We start from the raw sequence: 12,285 nt of genomic DNA on the forward strand, positions 1-12,285 counted from the left end.
GAGAGAGAGAGAGAGAGAGAGAGAGAGAGAGAGAGAGAGAGAGAGAGAGAGATATCAAACACCTACAGTCCTAGCCGAGGACTGAGATGGAGCACTTAACCCAGGAGTCCAAGACCAGCCTGAGCTACACAGTAAGATCCTTTTTCAGGGAAGAAAAACATAGCTAATTTTAATTTAAGTTATCCCATTCTAGAAGAAAAGAAAATAAGCTAAAGTGAAATTCAGTCTCATTTCTAAGAGGGATTCCTTCTCCAAAGGACTGAGACAGGACTCACAAGACATGGCTGCGGAGTGAGATGGGACTCACAAGACATGGCTGCATGTGGCTGGAATCCTGGGCACCAGTGCAGAGCTGGCTTGGACAACTTACTGACCATGCTCAACCCCTGTCCTGCTCTGACTTCTCGGTGGGAACTCCAGTCTAGGTGCTGCTGTTAAAGCCATTATCAGCTGCTGTCTGCCTCTGAGCCCAGCAAAGCCCTGAGCACATCCACTAAAACAATTTCCCAAAGAAGCCAAAGAAGCCGTTTGTGCCTGTTTGAAGCTTGTTTCCCTGGGAACCTCGGGTTCCCACAGCCCATTGGATTGAAGGCAGATGCCTTTCATTAAGGTGGCAGGAAGAACCTGACACTCAGCCAGGACAGAGAGAAGAAAACGTGGTGGGCTTCAAGGAGCAGGGATATGAGACAGACTCAAGGGACCAAGGGACGGACATCAGCTCCTGCCTCTGTGTGTCCCAGCATGAGGTGCTTGAAGAAGAAGACCCTGCCTTTTCTCCTCATTTTTGTGTCCCTGTATGTACACAGGACTCCATCACAGGAAGCTCACCCAGCCAGGCAAAGAAAGCCATTTTTTGAGCGGCTCCGTCGACTAGAAGAGCAGGTAGGTGTACTAACTACACTTGGAGAATTGGTTTCATAATACCAGGAGCAGGTAACGAATGGATGTCATGGAGTCTGCTGCTCTCTGTGACCCGGTACACAGAGCACTTGGTTTGTTCTCCTTGTTGGAAGCCAACGACATTCTCACCTGTTTTTAGAAACTAGGCAAGCATTTGCTAGGCTCTGCTCTGAAGTCCAACTAGACTCTGTGTGTGTGTGTGTGTGTGTGTGTGTGTGTGTGTGTGTGTGTGTGTGTGTGTATAGATGCAGGAGACCTGAAGAGGTCTCTAGGAGACCCGAAGAACACAGCTGGAGAAGAGGCCTGGGTAGCGACTGTGTGGGACAGAATCCATAGTTGTGGGAGCTGTGAGGGTATTGGTCTATTTCAAGGCAGAGCATATGCTCTGTCCCAAGGATTCCACAGGGGTCTGTAGACAGTTGCCCACCCCAAGCACGTCCTGTACTGATCCTGGTACAGCCAGGCATGGTGGAGTTTACCAGTAATTCCAGCACTCAGGCTCAAGTAAGAGTGTTGCTATGAGTTTGAGGGTAACCTGAATGAGGATATGGTGAGTTCCAAGTCAGCCTGTGCTACTGCCTGAAACTCTGTCTCAAAACAAAGAAAACAACGACAGGCCAAAGAGATGGCTCAGTGGTTAAGAGTTCTTGCTGCTCTTGCAGAAGACCCAGGTTCAATTCTCAGCACTCCTGTGGCAGCTCACAATCATCTGTAATGCCAGTTCTTTCTCTTCTGGGTACTGCATGTACATGACACGCAGATACACAAGCAGGCAAAGCATCCACACACATAGAATAAAATAGAACGCAAACCAAAACAGCAACAGCAAAGACTGAAAAGGCAAAAGCTGTAGCCCAGCAACAGAGAGCTTCCTTGCCTAGAATGCACAAAATCCTAGATACAGTCCCCAGAACTGTAAAACCACAAGTAAGTATGTATAAATACATACATACATGCACTCTGAGCTGGAGAAATAGTTCAGCAACCAGGAGCACTAGGTACTTGGAGAGGATCCAGGTCAATTCTCAGCACCCACATGATGGCTCACAGCCATCCATAATCCCAGTTCAAGTACCTCCAAAAACACTGGGTACACACACGGTACACATACGTTCATGCAGGCAAAACACTCATACATATAAGATTAAATAAACCGCCGGGTGGTGGTGGTGCACGCCTTTAATCCCAGCACTTGGGAGGCAGAGGCAGGGGGATTTCTGAGTTTGAGGCCTACAAAGTGAGCTCCAGGACAGCCAGGGCTACACAGAGAAACCCTGTCTCAAAAAAAAATTAAATAAACCTAAAAACTTTTTTTTGAGACATGGTTTTTCTGTGTCGCCTGGATACCTTGGAACTTGCTCTGTAAATCAGGCTGGCCTCGAAGTCACAGAGACCCTCCTCCCCTGTCTCTACCACCATCCAGCTCAATCTAAAATATTTTTCCATGCACTCATACAGCCTGTCCCCTCTGATCACAGTAGCAAGATGACTGGGCACTGTCTTCCAGAGTGTTAGGGCCAGGGAGGATCATAACTAGGGCCATGGACCTGGAGCCCACATTTTACACCGTGCAGCTATGGGACCTGAGGACAGTCACCTACTTTGTACCTGGCCCTTTGGGACTAGTCATTATCATCTTCCACACATGTCCTAGCATGGTGACAAGGATCAACTTGGTCAATTTATAAACAGTACCACTCTAGACTTGGGTGTACATAGGATAGATACTTCTGAGGCAGTCTTCGGACAGCATCAGCCTACCCCATAAGAGCTGTGTTCTCTTTACAGTTTCAGAGATTCCAACAGGTGACCTTAACACACCTGCAGGACATTGCCAACAACTACAATATTTACTACAATATGGATGCCCGCTTCCAGAGCCTGGTGGATCAGAGCCAAGCTGTAGCTCTAGCGATGAATCAGTCTCAAGCTGCCATACAAGGAGATGTGGCCCACCTAAAGACCTGGTATAGGCAGAGCCAGCGAAGGAACCGGAAGGTGGATGCTCGACTTCAAGCCTTGGACCTCTCCCTGAGCACAAAGAGCAGGCAGTGGGCAGAGAAGGAAAGGGAGCAAAAGGCACAGAGGGAAGCGATTGCAAGCCTGGCCCTAAGCGTCCAGGCACTACAGGATGCACTAGCCAGCCTTACACGGCAAGTCCACAGCCAGGACGCTAGGCTTGCTGCTCTTGAGGGACAGACACAGAGGACCTCCTCTGGTACTGTGGCCCTGGGGCTGACCACAGCCCCCACCCCCACGCAGCTTGTTCAGCGAGGCCCAGGTTCCTTGCAGCTGTGGAGGGCCCGCCAGGTAGCCAAGTCTTCACCCCAGCACAGGGGTTCCCCTCATGACTTCACTGGCCACGTTCAGGAGATGCAGAAGTTCCAAGCCCCAAGCAGTCATCAAGCAGCCCCACCAAGGACCCACCAAGGACCAGGAAACAGTAAGTGACACAAACCTGTCACCTCCCTATCAAGTTGCAGATTTCCCTAGCATGCCTGAGGTTATAATGTCATTCCTAACACCTGTCACCCCAAAATCTCTTTCCCCCAAGGGCCACATATCCAACACTATAAGAGAGAATGGCCTCCTGGGGGTCAGGCTGCATAGCAGAAGTGGTTGAATCAGGAGCCTCAGGATGAGTCTCACTTCATATTAATACTGAGACTCGGGAAGTCAAAGAGAAATAGTTGAGTTTGCGTTTGTGCCAGAGTCCAACACCAGCCCAGAACAAGGGCAGAACTGATCGGTGCGTTGTTTAGCACAAAACAGTGACTTTCAGACTCCCAGCCACACTTCCCTGCCTCCTGAATTCCCCACGACTGAGTTCTTCACTTTCCTCTTATCAAGCATGGTCCTCACCCCAAGTCCTCCTGGGGCTTGGGGTGCATGCTCTTTCCTGAGCCTGGGCTCAGTCACAGAGTTGATATTTCAGTTGAAAATAAACTAAAAAGTGCTCAGGTGGGTACCAGGTACCAGCTGCTACATAGGGAAGAGAGGGGCCGAGTGCTGCCTGCTTACCTGAGAGCAACTGATAAGTAATAAAGGCACCTCAGACTGAAAACAGTTTATTTCCTATAGAATAACCCTAGATTATTTGGCTGGTAATAATCACCAGAAGCTAGAGAGGAAGGCAGGAGAGTCAGAGCTGGATGACACCTGAAGACAGAGGCAGAAAATAAGAGAGTGTACTGTGGAACCAGGGGGTAGACAGGAGCCAAGGCCTTCAGGATTACCACTTCCAAACACAAGGAGGCTCAGGGGGAAACTGACCGCAGAACACTGGGTCTTGAACCCTGGGAGACCAGGTTCAGGTTTATGGCCTCCAAAAGAGAGCTGGTTTACGTCAATAAACATGTAGCAAAGTTATAGCAGCCGCGGAGAGCATAGACAAAGGACTTCCCTGGTCTCAGAGTGCTTCAGAGACAGGCCGGGAGACACAGGATTCATCCACTCCCTGAGAAGTCAGTCTCAGTTCTCACCCGTGCAGCAGAAGGGCTCAGATCGTGAGTGCAGATAGGATGCTGCAAGCACTCTCCGGAGACCTTGGGGTCACACTGTAGAGCAAGGGGCAGGCCTGCAGTGGAGTGCTTCGGAGCTGCCTCATGCTCAGAGCTGACTCTCTTCCCTCTGTTTCCAGTTTGCGGCATGGACCCAGTGCTGATTTTCCCCAACACCTCCACTGAAAATGTGATCTTCCTTAGCCCTGGCTTCCTCATGCCTCTGAGAGCCCTGTCCTTCTGCAGTTGGGTCCGAATGGCCACCCGTCACCTGGGCACCCTTCTTTCCTACGCCACCAAAGACAATGACAACAAGTTAGTACTGCATGGCCGAGACTCCCTGGTTCCTGGCTCCATCCACTTTGTGATTGGGGACCCAGACTTCAGGGAATTGTCCCTGAAACCACTCCTGGATGGCCAGTGGCACCACATTTGTATCATCTGGACATCCGTGGAGGGCAAGTACTGGCTCCACATAGACCGAAGGTTAGTAGCCACCGGCTCCCGCTTCAGAGAGGGTTATGAGATCCCTCCCGGAGGGTCACTTGTGCTGGGCCAGGAACAAGACACTGTGGGGGGTGAGTTTGACAGCTCTGAGGCTTTCGTTGGAAGCATATCTGGCTTGGCCATCTGGGACCGGGCACTGCTCCCTGGAGAAGTTGCAAACTTGGCCTCTGGAAAAGAGCTCCCAACAGGTGCTATTCTGACGCTGACCAACGTCACTTCCGTGGGTGGATTTGTGCAGAGAGCCAAATGTACCTGCCTGGAGCAATGTCCGTAAGGCTGCCACACTGGGAGTGTGTCACAGTCAAGGCCATCAAGAAGAATAAGACTCCTTATCAACACATTCCAAAACGATCCCCTGCCGTCACCGCTGGGCTGTGTGTACCCGCACTCTAATGTAGAAGCCTCCTGCATGGAGACTCAAATTAGACAGAAAACATGCAATGGGGAAGAGAGGGGGTCCAAGAGCATAACTTCCCATTGCTCTGGAATTCTGTTGTTTGTGGCTTTGTTTGATTGATGTTTTCTGATTCAGAGTTTCATACTATAGTCCTTATTAGCCTAGAACTTACTCTATCCCAAGCTGGCCTCAAACCCATAGCAATTTGCCTCCAGGGTGTGGAGATCCCAGATGTGAGTCACCACTCTCACACCCCTTCCTTTCCTTGTCTTTTGACAGATTCTCACTACATCGGCCAGATTAGTTTGAATTCACGATCCTCCAGCCTCTCGAGTGCTAAGACACTGGCCTTCACAGTGCCATGTCATAGGCTGCACTTTCAAAGCCGTTCTCATTTCCCCTGTAGTATGCTATTCTTTGACCCCAGCTGAGTTGGCAGACAGGAGCACCGGGCTTCGGTGGGCTTCCTTCTAAAGCACCTTTGTTGCCAATGAAACACTGTCAGGCAGATGAGAGAGGCCAGTTCCCAGGGACCCCTTTGAAGTTACAAGAAGTACTTTTACCTGTCTCCTCTCCAAAGATTCACTGAAGGTTTCTGTAAGCGTGGATGTTCCAACATCCCACTCATGAGAAAGGCCTAACGTTCTGCCCCTCCCCCCTCCAGGAGCCCTAGGGATTCCCTGGAGGTCAACTGTCCATTCTTGTTCTGTTGTCTGTGAGAGCTGTTGAGGCTGCCAGAGCTACCATTAAAGACACATGAGTAAGGCTTTAAAATTTAATTTACCAGGCATCATTTTCATATTAGAATATGTGCCCTTTTAAAAAAATTTTATAGATCTTAATAAAAGTGCTGAGTTGTGCAACCATCACAATCTAGTTTTCTTTCTTTCTTCTTCTTCTTCTTCTTCTTCTTCTTCTTCTTCTTCTTCTTCTTCTTCTTCTTCTTCTTCTTCTTCTTCTTTTTTTTTTTTTGAGACAGGTTTTCTCTGTGTAGCCCTGGCTGTCCTGGAACTCACTCTGTAGACCAGACTGGCCTCGAACTCAGAAATCCGCCTGCCTCTGCCTCCCACGTGCTGGGATTAAAGGCGTGCGCCACCACGCCCGGCTTACCTGTTTGTTTTTCTTCTTCTTCTTCTTCTTCTTCTTCTTCTTCTTCTTCTTCTTCTTCTTCTTCTTCTTCTTCTTCTTCTTCTTCTTCTTCTTCTAAATGTGGGTTTGGGGGATCAAACTAGGGAGGCAAAGGCAGGTGGATCTCTGTGAGTTTGAGCCCAGCCTGGTCTACGTAGTGAATTTCAGGATAACCAAGGCTACTTAGAGAGACCTTGTCTAAAAACATAGAAAGAAAGAAAGAAAGAAAGAAAGAAAGAAAGAAAGAAAGAAAGAAAGAAAGAAAGAAAGAAAGAAAGAAAGAAAGAAAGAAAGAGAGAGAGAGAGAGAAAGAAAGAAAGAAAAAGAGAAAGTGAAAAACTGGAATGGGAGGAGCTCTGAGAAGAAGACAAAGCATCAAATCCCTTTGTCTGTTGAGCTGCATAGGTGACGGCTGAGCTACTGAGCAGGCTGGCAAGCTCTCGGTCAGTCCCCGACCCAGGGACGATCGTGCTGGGTGTGCGCTGCCTGTCAGGTTAGGAGTGTTGACATTCCCCCCTTTGTCCGTTTCTGACTCCTGCTTTCTTCCTTGTTATAGCATTCACTGTCTGCTAGCTGCCATTCACTTGGCCAGCTTGCTATCTGACCTTGCAGGTGTCCAAGTGCTGTTAATGATACAGAGCTCTTAGTTCTCAAGAAATAGTTACAGCTCTTAATTAATCTTCGTTAATTTTTTATCTAAGGCGTGCTTTGGGGTTTCTTTCCTCGGTGTGTGGAAGCTTTGTTAGGGGCTCTCTGGTATAATTAGTTGTATCAGAGGCAAGGGTAGAGGACAGGAAGGATTCCTCATGGGTGGGGAGGCAGCCTGTGCTCACTGACAGAGCCCTGGCCTTTCTCTTGTCTCAGCAGCTTGCTTATCTTTTCTGTTTTCCTTTCATTAATTTTTTTAGACAGGGTTTCACCATGTACCCCTGGCTGTCCTAGAACTCGATCTGTAGACCAGGTTGGTCTCAAGCTCAGACATTCACCTGCCTCTGCTTCCCGAGTGCTGGTATTAAAGGTGTGTGTCACCATGGCCAGCATCAGTCTGGCTAGCTCACACCTGGTCATGGCACTCTGATTCACTATCTCAGTGTTCCAGCTTTGCCATTTCCACACGTAGTCTTCCTGCTTGGCCTCAGTGTCTGTTCTCACGGTCACACTGTGAGAGACTAATAGTTTTCACCGTGTGCCCCTTCCCCCGCCCCGCCCCCTACGGAAGCTAGCACCTGGTTCTCTTTTTGTGGAAGAGTTATGACTGTATAGTCTGGGTTGCTGTCCAACTTGCTAGCCTCCCAACTCAATTCTCCAAATGCTGGAATTATAGACACGTGCCACCATATCCCTTCCCATTTCAAATCAAGAAAGTGGCACTGGACAGATGGCCCAGAGAGCAAGAGCGTTGGCTGCTCTTCTAGAGGACCCAGGTTTGGTTCCCAACACTAACACGAAAGCTTAGAACCACCTGTCACTCCAGTTTCAGATTTGATGCCCTTTCTGGCCTCCACAGGTACGAGGCACACACATACATGTAGACAAAACACTCACATACACTTTTTAAAAAAAATTCTAAAATGAGAAAGTAGACTGAGGTGCCCCATGCCCATTGCTAATAAAACCATGGCGCCCCAAAGCCTTCTGCACCCTGTGTCTGGAGGCTTCAGTTCTGTAGAGGCTGGGTCTCCATCCATCTGGCTACCCTTTCATCAAGCGGGAGGCAGACAGCAGTATGTAAAACCCTACCCGGATTTTTTTTTTTTTTTTTTTTTTTTTTTTTTTAGATTGGATCCTTGTAGCCCAGGTTAGGCTTGAATTCTCTGTGTAGCTGACGATGACCCTAAATTCCTGACCCTCCTACCCCTACTCCCTGGTGCTGGGATTACAGGTGTTTCCCATAAGGGCTACATGCATGCTAGGCAGGTCTTTCCCAATTGCTACATCCACAGCCCCACCCCTCTCTCACATTTCAAGACAGTTTTTCTGTGTAGCCCTGTACACAGGACTTGCTCTGTAGATCAAGAGGCCCACCTGCCTTTGCCCCCTGAGCACTGGGCTTAAAGGTGTGTGCCACTACACTGCTACCCTAAATGAGTCTCTTAACAGCATCTTTCCAATCTCTCGGTGTGCCCTAGGCCTTCTGCTAAAATCTGCTCCCTAGGCCGCCTGTTCGTGAGTCAGTCAGGAAGAATGTCAGACCTGGAAACCCCAGTGGATGCCTCATGGCTGTGATCCTGAGTCATACTGTCTCCCGCTTCCCCAAGAACCTGAGCTCTTGGTCTCAAACACAGCCTTGAGCATCCCTCCTTCTCAAACATCCCCTCCTTGCTTCTCTTAACTCATTCTGGAAGCAGGTTTTGCTTCATTTCATTCTGGCTTCAAGGAGAGTGGGGAGCACCATACTCCTGGACAGAGCCACCTAGTGATCTAGTGATTGCTGGAGGGACGGCAGAGTCCTGGGATTGCTGATCTGTGGAAGACCCCTAGCAGCAAGCAGGAAAAGTTGAACCTCCAATGGTTTGATTACAAATGTGTTGCTCTCAACCTCATGGATCAGACTAGAATAGCTGGAAGTAATCAGACACACACGGGCTCAAATCCAGGATGCGGCAGAGCATCGGTTCTATAATCCCAGCTTTCAGATATTCAACACTGTCTAAGGGAACCAAGATATCACACCAGTCACTGCAGAGCTTGGGACTTCAGCAGACATGTTCCAGCACAGTTGTCGCTCCAGTCAAGCAGAAGGTCTTAGATGTGATCCATTAGTTTTTGGGGCAGTGTGGCAAGACCTTAAGGACAAGTGGAAATCTTAGACAGGCAGTCATGGGAAGTCTTTTGGATTTGGAGATCAGACACATGTTCATCCGACTCAGCCTCCCAGTGGGGTCATCAAAAGCCACCTGTGTATTTTGAAGTATGAACCTCACCCTTTCTAAGTCCACTAGATTCCTTCCTTCTTTCTTTCTTTCTTTCTTTCTTTCTTTCTTTCTTTCTTTCTTTTCTTTTTCTTTTTCTTTTTCTTTTTCTTTTTCTTTTTCTTTTTCTTTTTCTTTTCTTTTCTTTTTTTTGAGACAGGGTTTCTCTGTGTAGCCCTGGCTGTCCTGGAACTCACTCTGTAGATCAGGCTGTAGATTCGCCTGCCTCTGCCTCCCGAGTGCTGGGATTACAGGCGTGCATCACCATGTGCAGCAGAATTGCACCACTTTGTCAGCAAGGGTTATGGAGAGCATCTATCCCCCCAGGCATGGCCCTAGGATGACTCTCTCCATCATAACCCCTCCTACATACCCTGCTATGCCACCTCTCTACTCTGCTTATTCTTCTGCCAATCCTTTCCCCCCCAAACTCTATTATCCAGAAAGGCCCGAGCCTATGCATTCAGCTCAACTGACAACTTGTACTTTTACTGTGTGTCAAGAATAATGGTCTCTGGCCCTAAAGAACCAGAGAGAAGGGATGTATCACCTCTGAACCTCTAAGGGGCTGGCTGTATGTCCCAGTCTTAAAGAAATTGTGATCCAAGTTTGTGTGTGTGTGTGTGGAGGGGGAGGAGTGAGACAGGGTTTCTCTGTGTAGCTCTGGCTGTCCTGGAACTCACTCTATAGACCAGATTGGCTTTAAACTCAGAGATTCATCTGCCTTTGCCTCCCAAGTGCTGGGACTAAAGGTAAGTACCACCACTGCCCAGTTTCTGATCAAAGTTTTGAACATAAACTGATCTAAGTTCAAGCCCCATGGAATACTAATGACCTTAGGTGGACAAGCCAGCTTCATTTCCCAACCTCAATGCCCAGTAATACAAATGAAGTTCATAATATCCTTATCGCTATCTTGTAAAATGACAAAACTAAGGTGTGTCAAAGAGGAAATGGCACCTTTTTGAAAGGAATCTTGTTATCACACACACACACACACACACACACACACACACAGAGTCACAGGATAATCATGGGAAAATTCAGAACCCCATTTAACTTTCTTCCTCTTTTTTTTTTTTTTTTTGGTTTTTTGAGACAGGGTTTCTCTGTGTAGCCTTGGCTGTCCTGGAACTCACTCTGTAGACCAGGCTGGCCTCGAACTCAGAAATCCGCCTGCCTCTGCCTCCTGAGTGCTGGGATTAAAGGCGTGTGGCACCTCACCCGGCTTAACTTTCTTCCTCTTCCTCTGTGTTTAGTTTTGGTTTTACTTTGAATTATATAAAAAGAAGGACATTTCCTGCAATCCTCTCACCCTTAGAAGTTAAGACAACTATGTTGTGCACATTAACCCCAGCCGCTTCGAGATCTCTCTGTTAAATGTAGCTTTCGCATTATATACCTACTTCCTTCATTAAGTGGACACTTGCTTCCCTCTACCATCCTCGGTAAAGCAACTGCCAGGACACTGCTCAGAAGCTCACATTGCAACAGTTCTTCCTCTGTAGAGGCCACCCATGGCTACAGTTACTCTCGGTCCCCAAGTTGCAGTATCAAATCCCAATCCTTGCCCCTACATAATTCAGGATACATCTAAGAACAACTCTGTTGATGTAACACTGATACTAAGACTACACTTGACAAACTTAACCTTGCCCAAAGCGACCTAACACTAGTTAACACTACAACCATGCACTACAACCATGCACTGTCTCCTCCGTGGAGGGACCCCAGTCTTTCCTAATCTGGCACTTCAGGGTGCCACGGCCACCCCAGTGGGTATGGGGGTTCCTGGAATGAGGATCCTCGAAGCTAGGTGGGTAAGGATTCGGTGGTGACAAACAGAAACAAACACAGAGGAAGTGTGAATCTGACTGCATTCTGCAGCTCTCAAGCAGGGGATTTTATACATTAAAAAACCAAACATTACATCTCTTAGAAACTATATCCTGTGAAACAATCACAGATACCAACAAAAATCATTTGGCACAGTAAAGCACAAAAATCATCCAAGCATTACAACTCTGAAACTATGTATTCAGTGAATCACAAACAGAACAGGTAACATCATTATTAACATAAATCATCAAAATATAACAATTCTAAAAGGATGTATTCAGTGGGGACTGTCTTCCAAGGCTAGTGGCATATTTCCAGGAGCAGGTTAATAAATCTTTAGTGATCAGTGCTCTTAACCACTGAACTAACTCTCTAGCCCCATGGTCAATTACTATTTAACATCTAGTTTCTGATTTTTTAAAAATAAATCTTCAATATGTAAATTTAAACTATTTTAATTCTTTCTAATTAAGGCTTTCTTTACCATATACCAAAATCCACCTCCAATGACACACGTGCAGCCATATGAAATTTTATTGTTGGGAAAGTTTTTAATCTATCATAATAGTTTTGTAAATGATTTAGAAAGTAAAGCATTGGTTTCCCTGGGGATAGGGTCACGTTAGTGGCCCCATCTCCAGGGATGGTTTCTTACCCATTATTCTCGTTTAAGATCTTGGCCTAGGCTACCAGGAACATGTAAATAAGAAAAGGAAATAAGAGAAACAGATTGTCATGAGAACTACCGCTCAATATTTTTTCCTCCGGCGAAGAGTTCCACACTGGTTCCAGGAGTCCTCCCTTTTTGAGGTCAATCGCCTCAGTCAGTAGAACTTGTCACACAGATCCTACTGGAGGTGGTGTGGCATCAGGGTCTCAAGCCCTTTCCCGGAATTGCAGCAGTTTGGCTGCCCTTTGAGCACAGGAAACATACGAACCAACTTGGTTGAGAGGGACGATTCCAGAACTTTTACAGGAAATTTTTTTTTTCATATCATCTCTTCCGGGACTAGCGTGCATCTTGGGCTGGTTCTCTGGAGTTTGGGTTACTGCCTTCAGTGAAGACACTAATTGCTAGGGATTTTGAGATCTAGGTTTTTAC

The 12,285-nt window shown here is 47.4% G+C and overlaps 1 protein-coding gene across 2 annotated transcripts; it reads left to right on the top strand.

Annotated features, from left to right (window-relative positions):
* The first annotated feature begins 660 nt into the window (after positions 1–660).
* On the top strand, positions 661–5,227 carry Ptx4 (pentraxin 4). 2 transcript variants are annotated; one of them, XM_021221688.1, is made up of 3 exons: positions 661–882; positions 2,689–3,343; positions 4,541–5,227. In XM_021221688.1, the coding sequence occupies exons 1-3, from the start codon at positions 682–684 to the stop codon at positions 5,179–5,181; spliced, it is 1,497 nt and encodes a 498-aa protein (XP_021077347.1). In that variant the 5' UTR covers positions 661–681; the 3' UTR covers positions 5,182–5,227. The 2 variants fall into 2 exon arrangements, with proteins under 2 accessions (XP_021077347.1, XP_021077348.1); XM_021221689.1 differs by having other exon boundaries at positions 2,779–3,343.
* The last annotated feature ends 7,058 nt before the right edge of the window (positions 5,228–12,285 follow it).

This window comes from Mus pahari, chromosome 21 (genome assembly GCF_900095145.1).
Source record: "Mus pahari chromosome 21, PAHARI_EIJ_v1.1, whole genome shotgun sequence".
In the NCBI taxonomy this organism is placed as follows: Eukaryota; Metazoa; Chordata; class Mammalia; order Rodentia; family Muridae; genus Mus; species Mus pahari.